Raw genomic sequence first — 23,658 nt, 5'->3', positions numbered from 1 at the left:
GTTTTCATAATATATTAAACACATCTTTTAGAGTTGTTTTTAGTAAAGGCCTTGAAAGACTGTACATTGGGAGAAAGTGAAAAAAATAAGACATTTGAACAAATTAATTTCCAAAATAAGCTTCGTGAAAACTTATTTCCCAAAATAAGTGTCCGTACATTCAGACCAGAGCGAAAGAAGGAAAAAAAAAATTAAAATGCCTTAGTCGCTGTTAGTAACAGCGACTTAGGCCCTTTAATTTTTTATTTTTTTTATGAAGTAAAGTAGCCGTTGTTAATTAGAGTAATAGCCGTTAGGAACTTGAAAATAGTCATTGTAATGATGTTCTATAAATAGCTCCATCATTTTCCATACTTCATTATATCAATTCTACATCATTCTTCTTCTCTTAATTTCTAAAGGTAACATTATGTATTATGTTAGTTTTACTTTTAATTTTTAAATGTTAATATAATTTTTGAAAGTTCACTTACGTTACTATATTATATGTATTATGTAGATGTCAAAGGAGCATTGTATTGAAGAGCTTTGTGATTGTGGTTATGAAGTTGAGATTAATACAGATTGGAGCGACTTTGATCCAGGGCGTGAATTTGTTGCTTGCCCTTTCTACTTGGTTGACGGATTAGGATGCACATACTTTAGATGGATTGCTCCGGAGGGTACAAAATGGCAGAGAGAGTTAATAATACGGCTTGAAAAGGAAAAAAAAGAGCTCAAAGATGAGGTATTTAATCTAAAGAGACAAATGGATGATATGGCGCATAGGAAAGAAGAGACTGAAAGGATTACAAGAAAGTTTAAGAAGCCTTCTTAGTTAGCGACGGTAGTTTAACTTAACGAATGAAGTATGTAATTTGATATGAATTTGTTGAACATGATTGCAATTGTGTTGAATGTCCGATAGCAACATCCCTATTTAAATATGATTGGTTGTTTGTTTTTGATTAAATTCATACTACATTCTTGGCGGAATGATTCATCGCCGAAAAGTCAGAGTACTTAACATCAAGGCAACGATAATAAACGTTTGATAATACGATTAAAATATATACATGTACACATATATTACAAAGTATACACAAAAGTCAATATGTTACAAATTCTGAATATGTACAAGTGTTGAATATATACAAAATGTCACTAATCTTGAAAATATACAAACACTATTGTAATGCTAATCCTCCTCCTGTACCCTGTCTAATTGTGACGGTTTACGACGCCTCCTACGATAGTAAGATGCAGTCGCATGACGCTCGAGTAGGGGAGGGGATTGATAGTGTGATGATGTGGTACCCAGTGAGGAACCGACACCGTAATCCGGGCACGTTAAGTCAAGCTCCTCAAGATGAACGTCAGCATGATGAGGTGATGAACCGCACTCGTACATAGTGGTGTCGGGCGCAGTCAATTCCGAAATGAATTGTTGAAACTGCGTCCCTCGGAGTATGCCTTGGGCAATCTCCCGTACGGGCTCCTCTTGGGAGGAGCTGATGATGACTGATGCAATGCCCTGTGCCTGCAGTAAGACTTAAGTATTAATGAAATGTTTAAAGTGTAAGTTGTATGGATAATAATCAATGTTGAAGAATACTTACAAAGTGTGTCATCGTCGGTGCTGCGGGAGTGTACTGGGATGCCGCCATGATATCTCGTGGTGTCATCCATCGACGAGTAATGGAGAGGAACCACGGCATGTAATCCGTCGTAGTAGGTGCGCCTGCAGCGTCGATCGGCGCACCTTGGGCCAGCAGCTCTAGCCTGTGCTCCCAACGAGCGACATGGCGCCAGTTGACCTCTAGCCAGTTCTTGGGTTCCCGACCCTTGCGAGAGTGGTGGAGCTCTGCTTCTGTCTCACATGAAGGTGGGATGCCCTGTACCATCACAAATTGGCGCAGTACGCGCTCAGGGAGATGCACTTCGACTATGTCGAAGCAGATCAGAGGTACAGATGTTCTCCACGCCCCTGACAATATGCCCGAGTGCTGAGGCAATGCAGCGTATGCCTCAGGGGGGTAAGTGTCCCATAGAAACTAAACGTGAAAATTCGATTAATAAATTACTCAATGTGATACTTATAAAACAAGTTGTGGTGAAGTTGTTACCTGGTCAGCACGTAGTAGATCGAGTTGATCGCGGTAGAACCCCACGCCCGATCCAGTGTGGGTCCTTGTTCGTCTTTCAAAGGACCACCGCGATCCATATGGCACATGCGGGGGAGGAAGCAGTGGTGGCGCAAATGCACCACGTCCAACACTCCTCATCGGTTGACCAATGAGAACATGCTCCCATGCCCAAAGCTATGAATTACCATTATAAGTAAAAGAGATACAAAAATACATAATAAATGAAACAAAACGGTAACATGTAAACTTATTATTACCTGCAGAATAATCAGGGGCCCAGCGATCTCCTTCACGTTCTTCCGTGAAGCTTCACAAAGTCTCCTGTATAGATACGATAGGGTTACCGAACCCCAACTGTACCCGGAGATGACCTCCCATGGCGCACCAAGCAACGTCAAGTACAATAGTTGTACTCGGTTTCCAGTCTTGTCGGAGAACAAGACAGCACCAATCAGGTAAAAGAGATACGCCCTAGCGTATCTCTCAACGGTGGCGTCATCAGCACCTTCAGGGAGGTGCGAGAAGTTTTGTGCAAGCCATGTTACGCGCAGGCTACTCCCTTTGGTTACCTCTGCCGGAGGTCGGACTCTTAAAAGTCTTTGGACTTTGTCTTGCCAGCTTTCGAATTGGCGTGCATCGATGCACACGGCATGTCCCTCGATGGGAAGCCGTGTAAGCACAGCTACGTCAAGTAACGTGACGGTAGCCTCACCTATAGGTAGGTGGAAGGTATGAGTCTCCTGGTGCCACCGCTCGACTAAAGCCGTGACTAGCGCCCGATCGACTCTCCCGTACGCGATCAGGTGGAAGTCATGCAACCTCGCAAGCTGAAGGTACGGGACGATCCGTGCGTCAATCGCCCACGGAGCTGAATCGAGATGCCTGGTGTATATGGTTTCTGTATCGGACACCTAAATCCAAATATTATGTTAGCGTCAACTTAAAGAAATATGAAGTACTAAATTCAAATGGGGTTAGTTCAATAACCTGTACATCCCAAAGCACACTGCTCCTATGATTCGCCTGCATCGTAAGGACACTAGGGTCGAGAGGGCCTGGAGCTGCTAGATCCATCTCTCCTGCAATTCAACAATAAGTAAGCGTTATGTATTCTAAAAATAATTAAGAAGTACTCAAATTCAACAACTTATGTTATTTATTTGTTTGATAATCTTTACGTTTATATAATCAAATATAGGTACTGTTTACCTTGACGTGCAAGTTCTAGTGTTGTGACCGTCACTACTACACCGTCGACAAGCGTTGCGTCTCCGCGATCCTTCGTCCATTTCGTTCGTGATCCTCTTGGACTTAGGTCTTTCTAATCCACGCATGTGATCTGGATCGTGTAGCACCTCAACACCGGTGTATTGAGGCCATGACCTCTTATCAATCAACGGCAAGAAAATGGATTCGACACCAAATTGGTCTTTCACCATTTGACGCACGACAGAGACCTTAATTGATGGGTCTTGAGCAACACAACTTCTAATAACATTGTTAATCACAGAAGATGTCAAATGAATGTGTCCAGCTGACACATTTTCAGTACTTAATACACACCCCCCATGCTTCCCCTTATATGTAACAATCTCCCATGATGGTGAATAGGAGCTCTTTCTAGCCCTAAGCCTCCAACCACACCCTCTCTTACACTTCAAGGTGAGCACGGTTTGATTTGAAGTCTCAGTTCGGTATTTAACGTTCCTACGAATATGATACAATCTAACAGCGTCCAACAAGGCATCCTTGTTATCAAACATCATACCCTTTTGAAACTCTCCTTCGTCGGTGTAGGTTGTATCACAATCCCAAGACCTCCAAAAGTTGTCCTCAATGTGTTCATCTAGAGGGGGAACCAGTGCATAAGGTGTAGGGGCAACGATTGTTGGAATGTTTCCTAAAGTCATGTCATTAGCTAGAGCCTCCTCGTCAACACCCACATCATCCTCAGAAGGAGCTTCAACGAATTCATTACTCTCACTAATAACATCATCCCAAGGCTCATTTGTATCTTCTAAGTTACAAGTATCATCATTTGTGACTTGAAATTGAAGTTGATTGGGTTCATTAAAAGGATAAGAGGAAGATGGCATAAAGGGATTTTGGGTTTCTTGGGTAGGGAAGGGCGTATGAGAAGGAGCAGAAGGAGTTATATTCATGAATGCATTTGTTTCCACAACATTGATATCTTCATTCCCTAGGGGTACTTCTTCTACATATAACTCTAAAGAAGGACTAGGGGTAGACCTTGAATATACCCACATTGCATCTATAGCCTCCTCATCCTCAAGCGGAAAAGCTATCAAATCTCCACTAAGATTGTACTTAAAACTTAAATTGACAGTACTTCTTGTAGTGTCAATGCCAATCCAAGAGCATATAAAATATTTAAATTCATTCAAATCCATGTATGAATTGCATGCAAACAATTTACGTCTTCCCCCAACTTACTTAACATTGTTACTAGTTGATCGAATTGAACCATTCCAAAAGCATACAACAGTCACACGAAATGAATCCATTTCTACAACAACACATACAAAATCAACATCACCATCATGTTCATAAATATATGACCACTATACATTTTAAATTCAACAACAAATTCTAGAACAAACTTTTAATTATGAAGATCAAATTCGAATAACAACTACATTCGATATATTCGTAGAGCTTAAGTCTAAACGACCACTATACTTGACATACATTTTAAAATCAACACCAAATAAAAAATTTGTAATAAAAACGTACCTCAATAAGCTGTAGATCAACAAGAATTAGTAAATTGCAAGTTTATGAACCTACATTAATGTAAAATTTGATTATAATTCAACAAAACCAACATTGAAAAATAAACCCTAATTTTTCTAAAATTGAAAAAAAACACAAAAAAAATACCTTAGGTCGATGTAGGAAGCTTACAGAACTAATTAATGGTACAAATTTCGAATTTGATGACTTTAGTTGAAGGATTGAATGTGATTTTAATGGAGGAAAAACGAAGCAAATCTTGTGAAGTGTTTTGTTAAAGAAGATGTCGTAAACTGGAAAGAGGAAGAAGGAAAAAAAAATATAAAGCCCCAAAGTCGCTGTTAGTAACAGCGACTTTGGGGTTTTATTTATTTATTTTTTCCCTCTTTCGCTGTTACTAACAGCGATTTAACCCGAGGCTAGGCTTGGATGTACGGACGCTTATTTTGGGAAATAAGTTTTCACGGAGCTTATTTTGGAAAATAAGTTGTCTAATTGTCTTAGTTTTTTCAAATTTTCGTACATTGGGCCATGTATTATTTGGGCTTTTTGTCATTTTTAAAAATTTTGTTAAGGTCAATTAGAAAGAAAGAATTAAATGAATTAACTTTGGGATATACAATTAACTCGATCTGAATTTAACCCTTTTAATTCAATGAATTATACATGTATGAATACAGTGGCGGATTCAGGGTTCGAAATCATAAGGAGAATCAACTAATGGATGAAATTTCAATATATTTTATTTGTAAAATTAACAACTATTATACCTTATTTGTTAAAATTTTAAATACGACATATTATAGAAGAAAATGGAACAAAATAAATTAACTGACCTAATTAAAAAAATGAGATTAAATAAATAAATAAGACAAAAATACTAAAATGAGGGAGGGAGTATTTATCATCAAAAGACTTCAAAATTAATTTTACACTTTTACTCTTTCCAATAGAAAAGTCTACTTTGAATATCTTTTAAAAAAACACCTAGAGGCACATGACGTTGTGGGCTCTAAGGTAGCTCCGCCACTGTATGAATAGTCTTTGTATGAGATTGTCTCACGATAAGATATATCTATATAAAGAGCCTATATTTTTAAAATATAAGTACTTTAACCACCAATTTTAATATCTTAAATGACATGTGAACATGTTACGATTAAAAACAAGTATATTGAGTATGAAAGTGGTTTTAAATTGATTTAGTTAGGTTGTTTATTCAATTTAGGACGATGCGAGCATCTTAAATGAAAATTCATATATATGTGTTTTTCAGGTTTATATTTGTAATATTACTCCTTTAACCTAATCTATTTAATGAACAAGTTAAGTCGGATTGATTGTTTTAATTAATTGAGTCTAAAATCTAAACGTAATCTAGCTAATTTGAGGTATATTTCAGGTCATTTAAAATTGGATCAACAAGTGGAGTTAGTTTTTGCTTGTGATGTCATTCGGGTTTTGAATCAATTCATAATTGGATTTTGTAAGGACATTGATTTGAAGTAAATGTAACTATGTTTTCAATCGAGTCAACTTGAATTCAATTAAAAGGTAAGACTGACTGAATATCGGGTTATCGGATTCGGTTTGAAAACCAATTTTGGCTAGCCTATGGGCTATGACATTCCTCTTCTTCTCTTCTCCTCTTCTGCTCTTCTTATCATCCCTCTTCTTCCTCTTCTTATCAATCCCCTTCATAGATCTTAGTTTACGCATCTGGATTCCTTTTAAACGGTGTGTATCTCTTTCTAATCATGTATTCAATTAAATCTTCCCCTTTAATTCAATCATGTTGATTATGGTTATTTATTTATTTATTTATTTATTTATAAATTTTGATTGACTTTTAGGGATCCTAGATTGATATATCCCTGATCCGATGTCCTTGAATTCAATTGCCAATTGCCCACTTTTTGGTTGATCCGAATTATATCTGGATTCAGCTCATTTTACATAAAAAGGTGACTTTTATTATTATTATTATTATGGATTTAGTTCAGTTTTTGCATTTAGACATAATTGATGAATATACTGAAATGGGCATTTGAAATTTGATCAGGATTATATTTGGGTTCTGCTCCTTCAACATAAAAAAAGGTGAAAATTTATCATGGATTTAGTTCAGTTCTTGCATTTAGACTTGTATTGATGATTTTCTTAAGATGGGCAATTGATATTTGCATAATTTGAAATTTGATCGGAATTATGTAAGGGTTCTGCTCATTTCACGTGAAAAAGGTGAAATTAATATTCTGGATTTAGTTTAGTTCTTGCAAATTGGTGTTTTTGTGAGCTCAGCATTTGAGTTGATTGATTTGATCTGTTTTTGGATGATTAGTGGTATGGTTTTGTTTGTTTATATTATGCTTAGGTAAGTTTTGATGGAGTTTGATTTCTAAGTGTTGATGGTTAGTTAAAGTTTTTTATACTTAGGTTGATGAGAAGGAAAGTTTTATGATGTTATTATGAATGAATTTCAGAAAACAATAACAAAAATAGAAATGGAGTCAGATCTTGGTAAGCTTTTCATTGGTGGGATCTCGTGGGACACAGATGAAAGTAAGCTGAAGGAGTATTTTGGACAATATGGAGAAGTGGTGGAGGCTATGATCATGAGGGATCGTGCCACAAATCGTGCCCGTGGATTTGGTTTTATTGTCTTTGCTGATCCTGTTGTTGCTGAGAGAGTTGTGATGGAAAAGCACATGATCGACGGCCGAACAGTGAGTAGAATTGTTTGTCATTGTTAGATGTTTTATATAAATGAATGCTTTTTTCGAATTGTAGTTAATTTTATCGTGCTGTATGCATTAGTATGTTAATACTTGCTAAGTTGCATCGACGTAATAAACCAGTTTGCGGCCTGTATAACTTAAAACTTGTTGTGTATACTAGGGTGCAGTTGATGGTAACAGTAATTCAGATGTTCAAGCTTAATGTTTAGATTTGCTTTGGCTAATTTGTGATAAATTGTGGTTCACATTGACCTCTTGGATTAGGTTGAAGCAAAGAAAGCAGTCCCTAGGGAGGATCAGCAGGGTCTGAGTAGGAACAATAATCTCATCCAAGGATCTCCTGGTCCTGGACGAACCAAAAAGATTTTTGTAGGAGGTTTAGCGTCCACAGTTACCGAGAGTGATTTCAAGAAGTACTTTGAGCAGTTTGGTATCATTACGGATGTTGTGGTAATGTATGATCATAACACCCAAAGGCCAAGAGGGTTTGGTTTCATTACTTACGACTCAGAAGAAGCTGTCGATAAGGTGTTGCTGCAAACTTTCCATCAACTCAATGGAAAAATGGTAGAAGTTAAGCGGGCAGTACCAAAAGAGTTATCCCCAGGCCCGAGTCGCAGCCCCCTAGTAGGATACAATAATTATGGTATGGGTAGGGCTAGCAACTTCATCAATACTTTTGCTCAAGGTTACAATCTTAACTCTATTGCAGGATTTGGAAGACTAAATCCTCTTGTCACCGGTCGAACCGGGCTTCCCCCGTTTGGTAATCCTGGATATGGAATGGGTGTGAATATGGAGCCAGGATTTAGTGCTAGCTATGGTGCAAACTCTAACATCAGCAACAGTCAGGGTTTTGGCCGTATTTTGGGACCTTTTTATAATGGCAACACAAACAGATACAGTACTCCTGTTGGGTACAATGCGGGTAATACAAGAGGTGATTCTTTGGCAAACTCAATGGCAAGAAATGTGTGGGGAAATAGTTCTTTTAGCAGTCCTGCAAATCCGGCTAGTCCTGGGGCTTTTTTGGGATCTGGTAGTGGCAATTCCGGTGTGTCACTCGGAAATAATGGAGCTAACTGGGGTTCATCTTCTTCCACATCCCAAGGTGGAGGTAATAATCCTGGATATGGTAGTGGAAATCTCGGTTATGGTTTTAATGATGGCTATGGATTGGGAAGTGAGGGTTATGGAAGAACTCTTAGTTCGGATTCAGTTCCAGCTTCTACTTTTTCTGCATCCACAGGTGGTTTTGATACACCTTATGGAGACCTATATCGTGGTGGTTTTGATTCAACATGGCACTCTAGTTCTCCTGAGCTTGAGGGATCTGGTTCATTTGGTTTTGGTCTTGGCAATGCGACTGCGGATATTGCTTCTAGAAATTCTGAGGGTCCAATTGGAGGCTACAGTGCAGCAAACAGACAACCAAATAGAGGTATAACTTACTTTCACTGCCTTGTTATTTCATAAATTCATTATTTCTGCCTAAGAAGAGAGTGAATTGTTAAATATTCTGCGCCAAGCTCCTGAATTAGATGTAGGTTTTTCACTGAACTATGTTAGTTATAGTTAAATAGCAAAGATGCGAAAGATGTAACGCTGTGTCACCCAGTACGATTGTGCCTGATAATTGTTTACTATTGTCTTGACGATGATTTGTTCTCAACAGACCTGAACTTCATTCCTTCGGGTTTTTGTCTGTCCAATAACGTTCATGTTTATCTTCTGCTCTTTTGGAATCGCTTGCTGTTCTTCATTTTTACCTACTATATCTCCCGTTAATTGTTTTCATTTATGTATCCAGCCTCATATTTTGGGATCTAGGTTTTGGCATTCTTGAAAGAAAGGACATAACTTTTTTATTTTTTTAGCCATGTAAAAGAATATGATTCTTGGAAGTGAAGTTTCTCATAGCATATTCCGTTAAGACTTTTTCTTGAAGTTTACATTGCTTAGAAGTTATCCATACTAAAATGTGATTGCCCTATACATGCTTTTCAAACACTTCAACAGTTACAGTCAAGTGCTTTGCTCATGTAGTCATGTTTCTCTTCTTTAGGCTACTTTCTGGTGGAGCAATTAAAATTGTAGGCGACTTTTTTAACGCCATTATGATGGTTTCGCAGTCTCTTAGCTTTTCCCATGTCGTTTTGTGTATATATATGTTTAAGCCCGGAAAAAGGAGGAGGGTAAGCGGTATGTTAGTGACAACAACTCATTAAAACTTGGTAACATCCCATGATCCTGAACCAAAAATCATTTTTTGTGAGGGTGTCTCCTATCTATGTGGACGACCTTTGAAACTAATATTTTGGTTCAAATAGCCGATCCTAATCTTTTGGGATTAAGACTCTGAGATTGTTGTTTTTTTATCCTCTTTTGTCTTGCTGGTTTTAGGGTAAGATAGTTGTTTGAATCTTAAAATTTTTTATTATCTATATTCTAAGGTAGTGAAAAATGACGTGTTCGATCTTTGGCAAATGTTCTATTTTTTTTGGAGCCGATCTTAGGAAGCTAATTGTATTAGAGGAAGCTTATTTGGTATTGCTCAAACTACTACTCTGATATTTACCTTTAGGACATGTTTTGATTTGTCTGCACTTGAGAATTCCTCTACAGATTTTTGAGCCTAATAGTGATCAAGCTTTTACGAGTACAAGAGGTTAGGTGCTTGGATTTGTCTCCTTTGATCCTCAACTTTTTCTTTATTATTAATAACTTGATGGGGCATTTCTATTATAATTTATAGGAGTCATTTTGTTTTGCGTCGAATTTTGAGCAACTAGTTGACCTAGGGGAGAATCAAGGTTCAGCCGTACCTATGCCATGGCTCAGGCCATCTAATTAAAAACCCTATTAACATTGAATTATGCAACATGTAAAGCATTAATATGATAGATGAGTAGATTCAGCTAGCTTGCGAAAATGAGTGTTCAATCCAACATATACAAGTATTCTCAATAAAACCTCTTAGATATTTGCACAATGTTTGGTCTCTCAACTTGGTGTTTGCTCTTGTGACCGTAAAGTTCTGCTTTCTATCTTGGCATTTTGTATGTTGATGATAATTTTGTAATTCATGAATTGTCTTGATTTTATATATGACCTCTTCAGAAATCTAATCTGTGCCATTGATTATATCTCCTGGAAAAGATCAAACATCTAAAATAAAGGATCACGATTAAAACTTATGGAGAATATCTTTCGCTAGATTGAGAGCTGCAGTACATGTATAATAATTCTGGGTTCTAATGTTTTCTTCTTCATGATCTCTCGTTAGGAATTTCAGCATATAAAAGGCCATTCGAGCAGCAGACGGTAATTACTAGGCAGTAAGATTGAGTTTATACATCCCTCATCAATGTATCTCGCCATCTCGGCTTATAAGGAATTTCTGCATATGGTAGTAACAAGGATTTCCTCTCAGTATACAGAATCAGCATTCAGCAAGGTTTGGGACTTGAATTTTTTTTTCTTCTCCCCTTCAAGTTAGGTTCTTGGCATTTGGTTGAGTTGTAAAATCAGATTGCGGGATATACTCAAAACGTTCATTCAAAATAGTTTATCAGTGCACGATAAGTGAGGGTGCGAGCAATAGTATATCAGATTTAGGTCAGTGTTTTTCTATGTTTTGTTTTCTCGATTTTCTTATCTGAGGATTTTTTACTTGTTTTAACTTGCTGTAACGACCAGACTAGTTAGTCGAATTTCATGTATCTCGAATTGTATGTCCCGAGGTGTTGTTCTATTTGATTTATAGTGTGAAACAATATAGAGGGGTACCCATTTAGGATTCCCATAAAATAAGCGTACGATGATACTCAAAATCTGTTTGGGTTTGAAGATGTGAACTTCTCTCTGTTGAAACAAATTGAAAAATGCAATTGTGTATGATTTAATGAATATCTGATCGCCTTTCGTTTTCTACGTTCCTTCTGCATTTGCGCGGAGAAATGCTATTTTCCTAGCTCTTATAGCTACTAGCATCTGCATCTGCCCCTTTTCCTTACCTTATTTGATTCTTCGATACATCAGACTAGTGGTGATTGCTCCACCTTCCAACTTGGAGCTCTATGGTTCGATTATGACGTTGGGAGGGAAAGCGATTGGGGGGAGGGGAGGGGGGGTTCTGTTAGTGATTGTTCTAGTCGAGTGAGGAAATGTTGAGGTCCTTGATCTTACCTTCGCCTTTTTCCTGCCCGTGAATTTGAGGACCAACATCCATTGTGCGAATTTGATGAATAGAAGCAAATAGCTCACTCGTTTTTTAGTTCTCCATTACCATCTCTGTCTGGCATTATTGTTGTATAATGGCTAATGAGTATAGTTATCTATTGATTTACCATCATTATTATCATTAGATAGGCTTAATAAAGTATAATCTTTGTTACCGTTGTGCTGGTTAATGTGGTCGATCTTATATATAAGAATCAAAACTGATTTTATAGTTGCCGTATTTGCCTGAATTATTGATAATATATTGTTCGAAGCATAAATTTGTGTGGACAAAAAGGTAAATAATATTTATGTAATTGACAAAAACCATAGGATTCTAGGCATGGATGATGTTCAATCATCATGGTTGTTTGTGTTGAGAGAGAGAGAGAGAAAGAGAAAGATTCATACCCTTAGGCCTTAATGCTAACATAGAAGTATTCTTGTGTGTGGTCATTGTGTTTGTCACCTTATCTTCCCAAAATAAATTTTATGTTCTTTGCAAAGGTTTTTCCTTTTGGAGGTTATGAGATTTTTGTGGTCCTTTACAAAACCTAATGCTCCACTCTTAGTAGGAAAAAGGAGAAGAAAAAACAAAGGAAATAAAGAATGGTGTTTTTGGTACATTTTCTAACAAATGCTTGATATTTGTACAATCTTCTCAAACATAAGGAAATTAAGGGGCATATTAATATTAATATTAATTTTGAAATCAAGGCCGACCATATCGAATCTTGTCTCAATTAGACGGATAAGGACTTATGTTTATCACCTGAGTTTGATTTTTACGTCCCCCTCTCCACCCCACCCCTTTGAACTTTTTATAAATTTTCTAAAAAAAAAAGGTTATATTTTGAGGTCTTTAACTATTAAATTATTATTTTGGTTTAAACAATGAAAACAAAGGAGAAAAGTGATGGTTATCGGAGGCGAAAAAGCTCAACAGAGATAAACAACAAATAAACAGTAATGTATTTATTTAGTTGATTTTGTTTCTAATCTAAATTTTTAATATACTCTAAAGTAATAGGAAATTAAATTAATTTAAAGATGAAAATTATAGGTTAATTTAATTGTCGAAAATTTTTTTTGCCCTTTTGCCAAAGATTCGATTTTTTCTACCTACAAAAAGAATTTGTTCCTCTTTTCCTTGTTTAGTTTTCATTAGGAATTATTAAATTTACCACAAAATAAAAAATATAAATATTTGAAGAGTAAATCTTGCAATTAAATTTAGTTATCACATAAAAAAATATAAAAAAATCTTTGAAGAGTAAATCTTGCATTTAAATTTAGTTATCACAAAATCAAAAAGATAAAATCTTTCAAGAGTATATCTTGCATTTAAATTTAGTCATCATAAAATTAAAAAATAAAATCTTTGAAGAGTAAAACTTGCATTTAAATTTAGTCATCATAAAATTAAAAAAACAAAATCTTTGAAGAGTAAATCTTGCATTTATATTTAGTTATTCGAGTATTTAATGGCCCTATAAAACAGGAAAATCTAATTTTAGAGAAATAAAAAAAGAAAATAAAAATTAGTAGGGCCCATAAAAAAACAGCCAATTAATGAAGACCTTGAGATTTCATTTGACCTTATTTGCTGCCTGTTTGACGGTTTTTAACTGTTAACGTATTTCGGCGCCTTTCTGAATTCAAAGATGATTGATTTTATTCCACGCGCTAATTTTTTACGTTTAAAAAAATTAAAAATAGAAAATTTCTTTTTTTATTTTCTTTTAAAATAAAAAATGAATACCTTTTGTTTTGGGCCAGATATTTGACTATTTATTATTATACCACACGCATATTGACCCACTAATATTTGGGCCCACCATTTACAATTTTCCTTTAATTTATTCCTGTCTTGTATGATACTGTCTCATTGTGAGACATCATGTCTATACAAAAGACCTATTAGCTAAAAATATGTATCAGAAAGATAAAAACAATAAAATTTGAATTTCCACTTATATAGAAAGTAACTTTTTAAAATAATTTGGAATAACCTAATTAAAGTCGTCTCGCAAGAAAAACTCAATGGAGAATTCGTGTGAATTATTTAGTTGGTGCCAGCAAGTCCAAAACATCAATACTCTATGCTTTACGTATCATCAATATCCTGAGCGCCACATCTCCTTTTCTGCGGCGTAATGGAAGGAATCCAAGCCATTATTCACTCTATTTTTTTTTTATTTGTTTTGTTGTATTTTCTTTTTTAATCGGTTTTATAAATTTGTTAATTATTAATTATACATTTATCTTGTCTTTTCATCTCATTCATATAATATATCCACTTTCCCCATCAAACATTCCTTTTCCGAATCCTTCGTTGTTTGAGCACCTCATCTCCACATTTATATTTTTAACTCTTCCACGCAATTTTGTCAATTCTACATAAAATTTTATATACTTTATTACGCTCTATACATCCAACATTATGTTTGTCTATCCTACTAAGGTTGCTACATTTCTATTTTTAGCTATGACTCACATTTTTTAAGTTTTCATACACATTTTAAACAAAATTTATCTCATCCACACTTTTTTTACACTTTCTCATAAATACACTTTTTAATATACTTTCTCCTTTCCTTGGTTTTCACCTATATTGTATTGAGACCCTTTATTTACAAAAAATAAACTAAAAACAAGCTCTATACAATCCTTCATTACTAAAAATTAATAATCGTTAATAGTCTAATTATATTTAAAAAAAGCAAATAATTAAGTTCACTCAAACTAAAATGCTTATTTCAATGAAAATTCAAAATAACAAAATTATTAATGGTTGGGCTGGAGCGTGCACAGAGGGTTCAACCCGTTTAAGCCAGCTCCAACCCCCCGTACGGTCCTTATGCGGCCCATTACAATTATACTTTTGACTGGTTTTCAGGGAAATGCTGCATGATCGTTATTGTGAAAATTTGAAATATTTAAGTCAAAAAATCAAAAAAATGAACCAAATAATCCAATTTTCAAACTTATTCCAAAAGTAAGCGTGAAATTTCCAAACCTGAGGTTTGGAGCTGTTTGCAGTTAGTAATTGCGAACAGGTCAACTAACTGCGAACAACTATTTGACCTGTTTTAACCTGTTCGCAGTTAATAACTACGAACAACATGCTCCACAAAAACAGGTCAAAATAGCTATTCGCCGTTAGTAACTGCGAACAGTTATTTTGTCTTTTTTGATCTATTCGCAGTTAGTAACTGCGAACAGCCCAAAACCTCAGGTTTGAGAATTTCACGCTTACTTTTTGAATAAGTTTGAAAGTTAAATTATTTGGTTCATTTTTTTGATTTTTTGACTTAAAGATTTCAAATTTTCGTTATTGCAGCAAGCACTTTGGGCCATGATACAATACTCTGAAATTTTGAATAAAATAAGATTATTTAACAACTTAATTCCAAAAATAAGCTTCGTGAAAACTTAATTCCCAAAATAAGCGTTCGTACATCCAAACCTAGCCTTGGAGTAAATCGCTGTTACTAACGGCGAAAGACAAAAAAAAAAAAATAAAAGCCATAAGTCGCTGTTACTAACAGCAACTTTAAGGTTAACTGGTCAACTCCTTAATCTCGTAGGTTGGAATGAGGAAGTAACTGAGAACTGAAAACTTAAAACACATTAAGTCAACTTACTCCAAGGCTAGGTTTGAATGTACGGACGCTTATTTTGAGAATTAAGTTTTCACGAAGCTTATTTTTGTAATTAAGTTGTTAAAACAGCTTATTTTATTCAAATTTTCCCAGAATATAAGGCTGCTTTAAAGCTATTACTGTGATCATCAACAAGCAGATAAAAGCGGAAATGAGGGTCAATTTTGTATACAAGTGGAGTACCCTTTTCAGGAAATAACTAAAAAGAACTCAAATTACTTTTGTTTCTCTTTAGTAGAAGTATTTTCTGTTTCTCCTTTCTTTAACCTCCGTCAGCATATTAGTGTATCCCGTTTATAAGAACTTTAAATGAGAAAGAATGATAGAAATTGTGACCCCCATATTATTGTTCTAATCAATTGTCTTAAAAATACGATTTTAATTCACCGTTGTTTAAACACTATAGTCTTAAACTGTAACATCTAACGTTAAAGGTTTGTTCTTCCCAATTTATTTTCAATTCAGTTTAATTTAATCTGTTATATTAACACACTCATTTTCACTACCCTTTGATTTTGTTCCAATCAGTTGGGGAGAACACTCACATAGTCACATGTTCAAACTTCTACGCAATTTTGCAATGTCTTGATGCTCCGGGTTTAATATCAGAGTATACACATGAGATAAAACTGTAGAAAAACAATCTATTAGAAGCCCCTGGCAATATTGCAAAAATAAGGCCGTATAACATCCTTACAGGTTTTAAAAAAAACGATATTTCTCACATTGTAAAAGTAGTAAAAAACACATTTTTAGCCTTTTCAAGGGATATCTCATGCGTTTGACCAATATTTAGCATCACCACGTCATTATCTCGATCCTGATCGTTACCGTATTTCGGCACTATGACTCCTAGCAATGGGAGTAAATAGACACAGAAGAAACTTGTTCATTTATCATAACATGAAATGTGACAGAGCAAAGTTTGCACCTAATACAGCCATTGCTCAATACTATCCCCCCACCATGATCTAAGAACTAAGATATACTAAACATACATCAGTGAACACTAAAAACACAAATTACATCTCAACATACATCAGTAATCACTAAATATTCATGATTCTAAGATCTAGAAAGTCACCTGTTTCAGCTTTCCACCATGATTATAAAAAACTTATTAGAAGAAAGCCCGACTTCCATAGAAGACTCGAGAACCAGTACTCTTTGGTGTTTCCGACTTTTGATCAGAACTCGAACTCCCCGACATGGTTGGTTCAGACTCGAGATCCATGGGAAGCTTCATTTTGGCCAAGGACTCGGTAAACTGCTGCATGCTTTTCATGTACATATCAACAATGTCTTGCTGCACCATTTTCTCCTCTGGCTCGACGTTCACAGTCACAAGCGGGGTTATAATTGTATCTTTCGATGGTTTACAAGACCCGTTAGCAGAATTTCTCTCGCTATCTCCCTCTTCGTTCTTCGTGTCTTTTACGGGGGATACATGCTCATGTCTTGGAGACTCGGGAGTGACAGGGGCCTCCAAAAATTGAGAGCTAGCGGGGAGACAAACAGATGGAAGAGATTCATTGGTGGAAACACTGCTAGGAGGGGAATCAGCATTAGGGATAATTGGCTCGGACTGTTCTTCACCATTTGCTGAAAAATTCTCTACAACACGAACACCAAGCTCATGACTCTCGGTGTCTGATGAAACCAAACTCTCGGGAGTCTGAGATTCCAAATTGAGCGCAAAGTACTCGGATATCATCATTTCGTTTTCGTTCAGGATATTTGGGTCAGGAAACTCGATCTTTTCAAAGTCGTTAGGAACAGACTCTACAGCGCCTGATGCCTGCACAGTATTTTCGACATCCATAGGTAATTTAGAAATTTCCATGACTTCTGGGGAGGCACCGGAGTATGATATAGACAATTTGACAAACCCAGATGGAGAATGGAAAAGATCAGTCGAAGAGAGAGTGAATTCTTTCTCTAACTTCCCATTCTTGATAAAGATTTCCGACAATGGGACAAGAGCAAACCCGAGCAACTGATCTTCAAGATAATTTCTGACACGGCTAAGCATCCAGAGCTCACATTTCAGGGAGGATTCGACGGTCCTAACATTCAGCTGAATGCTTTGATTAAAGATGGGATTTCTTCCACCACCATTTATGGTTTGCGTGGATACCGCAGCTTCAGGATCACTAGTCAAGCAAAGCTTGGCGTAAACATCTTGTTTGTGGTAAATACAGATGTTCTGGATGTCCCTTGCCTGATGTACAAACACGTCGAGGGTTCCAATGAAGTCTTGTGAGCTATGAGCATTTACCTTCAACCCATTGTTCGTTCCGTTTGACACGTGAGTCGCAGGTTCCCTCACCAAGACTTCCGATTTCTGTTTTTCCGACTCGGTACCACTAACAGTTAGGTTCTTGAATGGTGAAACAACAGATTGTGGAGAGTCCATGATACCACAACAGAATTACAAACCTGGATGATCACAAGAAAAAGACAGTGTGAAACAAATCGAATATGGCCTAAAGCGATACCAAAATCACTAGATCCGTATGAATAAGGAGCATCCAAGTTCAATTAAGGCCAATAGTTCAGATCAAACCAATAAATTCAGACGAGGGATTCCAATGTGAAAAAAACAAGCCGAAAATTATGATACACAAGTTGAACTAGAGAACGTGATTTATGATGTTCAACAAAAAATCATCGGCCGCCCTATTTGGTAGATGATATTAATTGGTGGTAATGAGAATGAATTTTAGTGTTAATTTTGATGAAATGCGCTATGTCATTCCATGATCACGAAGCTCTCATCCTTAAACATGTTTTCTCTTCACAATTTCCCATGAACATATACCATCTAATACCCCATTCCCAAGTGGTAACGGATTAGAATGAATATTGTGAAAATAACTATTAAATAGGACAAGCATAAGTTAAAACCTAGTTAACTAGTTTTTCTAGCTAAATTACATAATACTTTCATTACCACTCTCATTATTAAATATCAATAACCAAATCGGCCGCAATAGAACCAAAGAACCACAGCTCAATATCTACAAAGAATCTAAAAATCAAAAGGGTTTGGACTACCATAATAAAAACAACTAAAGTAATCAAGTTTACAAGATAACAAATCCAAGAAGCCTAATAACATATTTATAGAGCCTTCTCACACTAGATGGCGTCGGTTCGACAAATTCTCTTTTAACAATAGATGAAGATATAGTGCTAGCACAACTCCAATTACAAAACAAGATATAGTAAAATTTTCATATTTAGGTCCCCAAGATACATATGCTTAATTAATTAAACAGAAATGAAGACAAAACCCAGAAACAATATTCCACTAATCTCAAAGAAGATGCTTTTCTTAAAAATTCACAATTCACAAATTTAGGGATTGCTTCTTGTGCATAGTGCACATATTACCAAATCCAGCATCCTAAACCTTAATTATTGCCACCATACTACTCCATATGTAGTAAGATACCTACCATTTTCTCTCACTCTTCAACAAAAATTTTCATGGAAAAACAATCTCAATTTTGCATATAACTATCAAATACTTATTCAACGGATAAATTTATTATTGGACTTGTACATAATAAGACCCACATAGCAAGAAAGTTTTTGACTGTACATAAACCCGATGAGATTCCATCATAAAACCAATTTTCATTAGAGTAGCCCATCAAATATATATATATATATATATATATGTTAGTTGAGCTCTTTTTAATTTTTCGACGTGGGATCAGGGTTAAAACAACACCAACTACAATAAATCCTAAACAATACTTCATCAAAAAAGCTCAAATTCACATAACGCATACCCTAAAAATGTAGCGTTTTTTGTTTTTTCACTGCAATTAGTTCATCATACTAAGATAAGCATAAACACAAGACCTTGACAAACTAAAAAAGGAAACATACCTCAAAAAGTTCAGCTCCAAATTACAGCAACTACAAAAAAAGTGAAACCCCAAGAGAGCTTAAAAAGGAGTAAAACAAAAGCTTATCAATTAAACATAAAAACAAGAAGAACCCCACATTTTAACAGATTCCAATAAAGTAAAACAAACCCCACTTATAACCAGAAGCACTAGCACCAAATTCAAAGTAAATTGAAACAATTACACAATAACATAATGAGAGAAAAAACCCAGATCAGAAAACATAATTCAGAGACAAAAAAAATACCAAATTCAGCTTGAAAATTTCAGTAAAGGCGTTAAATACTTATAATTAATCAAACCCACAAAAAAGATGTGATTTGTTTTTTTCAATTTTTTGCCTAAAAATGAAGGTTATGTTTTTTTTTTCTAGCCTTTCAAGTGCAAAAGTCAAAGTTGATTTGTTGACAAAAAAGGGAAAGTTTTGGAGAAAAGCACAGAGCTCAAGACCTTAAATTTCAAAGTTTTGTCCACTATCAGTACTTCAGTCGAGGAATTGTGACCATAAATGGATAAAAACTGAAAAATTAAGCTTGAAATTTGTGCAATAAGGAAGAAAGAAAAGAGGAAGAATGTAATGTCAGAAACTGTACTTATAATACTTCTATAATAGAGGATAGAGAGTGGATTGTCTGTATAAGTCTAGAGTTTTTGGACTTTTGTCTGAGTGTTTGTGGCAAAATCCTTATTCTACCAACAATTAAAAGTTATTTTTTTTTTTAGGAATAGGAAAGACTTGAGAATTTATGTAAGTGATAAGAATTGAGCTAAAAACGCTCTAACACTAAATGTAGGCGTGTTTCTATTACTAACAATTTCTTAATTTGACAAAATATTGTTGGTGTATTTGGTGTTTGTTGGTAATTTTATTCATAATAATTTATGATTACTACTAAGTTGTTTAATGATTGATTAATTAGTAAATTAATTATTTTATTTTTTATTATTAACTTATTGGACGATTGAATGTCTAAAGTTAAAATTAACTTTTGAATCAGATTAAATATGAAAAAATTGGCTTTCATGCCAAAATGAAACATTGCAATATTGATTGTTTGCCCCTACTTATTTTCTCGGGTAATTAGTCAACATTCAACAATTAATTTTTAATTAAAACGTGTTATTTATATAAACTAAAAAATTCAACACTTTGATGATAAAATAACTCAACTAAAAATACAATATTATTTGTTATAATGTATATAAAATGTGATTCCAACCAACTAAAAACACATTATTATATGATTATAATTTATTAGTCATGGACTAGCTATCCAGTTTCATAATCAAACAAAAAATACATTATTAAAAAATTCAACCTTCTAATTTTTTTCCACCATTATGAATAATTCTGTTTATTTTATTTTATTTTTTATTTATATAATCCTCTTTATTATGTCTTCACTTATAAATTTTGTGGTAATACTACTTTCATCTCCTAGTCTCATATAAAACTTTACTTCCAGCCTTTTTTTTCTGCATGATTTGTACTGAACTTTGAGTCTTTGACAAACCAATTCTTATACTCCCAAGTTTAATAAACATTGAGAATTGATAGATTACATAAAGATCGTTTAAAAGAGACTTATTCGACATTTATCTGATCTTATTAACTGTATCTAATTTAAAATATCTGACTTAAAATCAATTTGATGGACCGATGGAACACAAAAAGCCAATATGGGAGAGGACCAAAGGTGAAAACTATAAGACTATTTCAATTTAATCGGTTCAAACTATTTTAAAAAAAAAGCAAATTAGCAATAGTATATGTGTTGTACGGCTAATAAAGGAAGATTGGGTCCAAATGAGATAACGGTCGGCCGACCCACGAGTTGATCGGATCCCTTTGCAATCCAATGAATAAGATTTGTGCTCTTTTTAGGTGTAGGCCATTCAATGAGGTTCAATTTTTTATGATCTTATATTATTTCTTCTTATCCTAATAGAATTTTAATTAAGATAAATAACCATTTTGGATATGATTTAATTGAGATTTTACTTCAATAATAGTGTAGTAAATAATATATTTAACTGGTAAATATAATTTATAATAATCGTAAATTTATTAAGTTAGACTGCTATTCGATCACAATAATTTCAATTTGTTGACTAATTATTAAGAAAAAACAAGTTTATATGATTTGAAACAAGTTTAGTTGAATACAATAAGTAAAAAACAAGTTCTACTCAATTCAATCAAATCATTTTGATCAACAAAAATAAGTTTAATTCAATCAAAATAGGATAAAATGAACTTAAAGTTATTTAAAATATCGTTTACTCTTCGAAAAGGTAACTAAAAAACAATTATCTTAAACAAAACTTATATTTATTCAATTTACAATATATAAGATAAATAATTTTGAACAAAAATTGAGGTGGGGTATGTGTTCTAGATATAGTATTCTATTTGAATATAAATGGGGAAATGATCTTATTAATAACTCTAGTACTTACCCCACCATTTTTTGACCCTTAACTATATTGTTGAAATTGTGTAATCCATCCAACATCTTAATTATTGACATTAAAGTAGGAGTATTATTGGTTTCAAGAACATTGTTCCTTTTGTGACATGTTTTATACACAAATATAAAAATGATATTTTAAGAAATATTGTTAGTTTATTAGAGATTATTAGTTTGTTAGATATTATTAGTTTACTAAACGTTAATTATATAATATTATCTACAAGATAACATATAATAATTATATGTAGTTGTGATATATTGGATGAATATAGTCTTGATGATTCTGACCTTATGATTCTTGAAATGATTCTTGAAATTATTCATGTGATCTGAAAGAAATTAAAATTTTACCACTGGTGAGGGAAAACCTACTTGAGTGAGAATTTTTCTCGGAAAAAGTGCATTCCATCTGAAAGTAAATAAAGAAAATCATGCGAGGAAAACTAAATTTTTACACGGAGTGCGTGAAAGTTTTGCCTATGGGCCCATGAATAAAAACAAATTATTTTTAAAAAGTTGAAAAATTGATGGCATGTTATCTCCTCCAACCAAAGGATGCCATGTGTGATGTATCCCAACCAATCAGAAAATGTAAGAGAGTAACTGATAAGGTTAATTTTTTTGTTTCTCATTGGTGGGATAAAATTAAGTAGTAAAAATTTCCCCCATAAAAAACTGATGTAAAGGATATTGTAGAGACAGAGAGTAGAGAGAAAAATTTTGTCCGAAGTGCTTTTACAAGATTGTTTGTAATATTTATTGTTTTTAATCATTGTAGACCTTATTTTAAGAGCAAGATATACTCTTCTGAAATACTGTCTTTCGGTGAGATGAGTTCAATAGATGCCTAATAGTTCACATTCGTTGGGCTATTTAACCCATGTATAAAATAAGTCTCATACAAAAATTTGTGCAAGAGCAATTGGGATTTATTTGATATGACAGTGGAAACTAACTAAGAGCCTTAACTGGTTATCTTTTAAGCCTATCTTTAGGGGCGAGCCTAATAGAAATGCTATATTACTATGATTGTTATTATGAGCATATACCGAAAGTAGCATATATGTGAGTATTAAGGTGAATCTGTACACTTGGATGTATGATATTTGAAATTGGTTTGAGAGAGAGGCTAGAGATTGCACTCATTTTCTCCCAGAAGTGTGAAAGTATATTGAGATGGTTTGAGCAAGTGTAAAAGGACACAAATGCATAGTGAAAAACATTACGATTTATAGAAAAAAGTCCTTGTAGACTTAAGAAAATGCGGAAAGAGTAAATTAGAAATGACATATGCGAGTCGAACTTTAAAGACTTTATTACAGATAAAATTAGGTGGAAAAACTAAGTTCATGTCTTGGACCATTGATAGTATCTTTGTCGTGTTTATTGTTTAGGCCTTTGTGAGTGTTATTTGTATTACTTGTTTTTGCTATTAGTCTTTAACACTTGTCTTACCTAAACTATTTCATACCTATGATTTCATATTTTATTTTCATTTACAGATTTTTTCTTGAGTTGAGAATATTATTTGCCGCAATCTTCTTATCTCCTTATATGAGGGTTTGATAATTGTCTTTCAACTACTCACTAACCTTGAACATAGCTTATACAAGCAGATGTACCGAGTATATGATGATGATAATGTACAATAAATCAAATCAATCACTCCCAGAAGGGTATTTTCGTAATTTACATTGAAGTTCAAAAATTTGAACCCTAAATTTTCAATGATCTAACCAACAGAAAAGAAAACATTTCTT

At 34.4% G+C, this 23,658-nt stretch overlaps 2 protein-coding genes across 7 annotated transcripts; one reads left to right on the top strand and one right to left on the bottom strand.

Annotated features, from left to right (window-relative positions):
- Positions 1-6,445: 6,445 nt before the first annotated feature.
- On the top strand, positions 6,446-11,661 carry LOC130818370 (heterogeneous nuclear ribonucleoprotein 1-like). 2 transcript variants are annotated; one of them, XM_057684524.1, is made up of 6 exons: positions 6,446-6,617; positions 6,734-6,844; positions 6,943-6,980; positions 7,364-7,606; positions 7,883-9,059; positions 10,905-11,661. In XM_057684524.1, exons 4-6 carry the CDS (start codon positions 7,385-7,387, stop codon positions 10,958-10,960), a joined length of 1,455 nt encoding a protein of 484 aa, XP_057540507.1. In that variant the 5' UTR covers positions 6,446-6,617; positions 6,734-6,844; positions 6,943-6,980; positions 7,364-7,384; the 3' UTR covers positions 10,961-11,661. The 2 variants fall into 2 exon arrangements, with proteins under 2 accessions (XP_057540507.1, XP_057540508.1); XM_057684525.1 differs by having other exon boundaries at positions 6,460-6,617; positions 10,914-11,646.
- A 4,712-nt stretch (positions 11,662-16,373) lies between these two features.
- On the bottom strand, positions 16,374-20,218 carry LOC130818369 (uncharacterized). 5 transcript variants are annotated; one of them, XM_057684523.1, is made up of 3 exons: positions 19,672-20,218; positions 19,405-19,434; positions 16,374-17,943 (listed from the first exon to the last, which is right to left on the bottom strand). In XM_057684523.1, exon 3 carries the CDS (start codon positions 17,918-17,920, stop codon positions 16,625-16,627), a length of 1,296 nt encoding a protein of 431 aa, XP_057540506.1. In that variant the 5' UTR covers positions 17,921-17,943; positions 19,405-19,434; positions 19,672-20,218; the 3' UTR covers positions 16,374-16,624. The 5 variants fall into 5 exon arrangements, with proteins under 5 accessions (XP_057540506.1, XP_057540504.1, XP_057540502.1 ...); XM_057684521.1 differs by having other exon boundaries at positions 19,405-19,462; positions 19,875-20,218; XM_057684519.1 differs by having other exon boundaries at positions 19,875-20,218.
- Between the last annotated feature and the right edge of the window lie 3,440 nt (positions 20,219-23,658).

The sequence above is a fragment of the Amaranthus tricolor genome, chromosome 7, assembly GCF_026212465.1.
Source record: "Amaranthus tricolor cultivar Red isolate AtriRed21 chromosome 7, ASM2621246v1, whole genome shotgun sequence".
Classification (NCBI taxonomy): Eukaryota; Viridiplantae; Streptophyta; class Magnoliopsida; order Caryophyllales; family Amaranthaceae; genus Amaranthus; species Amaranthus tricolor.
This window is presented reverse-complemented; position numbering and strand designations above follow the sequence as displayed.

Coding starts and splice junctions, on each gene's coding strand:
- LOC130818370 (XM_057684524.1), top strand. CDS start 7,385: ATGGAGTCAGATCTTGGTAAGCTTTTCATTGGTGGGATCTCGTGGGAC. Junction 7,607..7,882: donor ACATGATCGACGGCCGAACA/GTGAGTAGAATT, acceptor CTCTTGGATTAG/GTTGAAGCAAAGAAAGCAGT. Junction 9,060..10,904: donor AAACAGACAACCAAATAGAG/GTATAACTTACT, acceptor ATCTCTCGTTAG/GAATTTCAGCATATAAAAGG.
- LOC130818369 (XM_057684518.1), bottom strand. CDS start 17,920: ATGGACTCTCCACAATCTGTTGTTTCACCATTCAAGAACCTAACTGTT.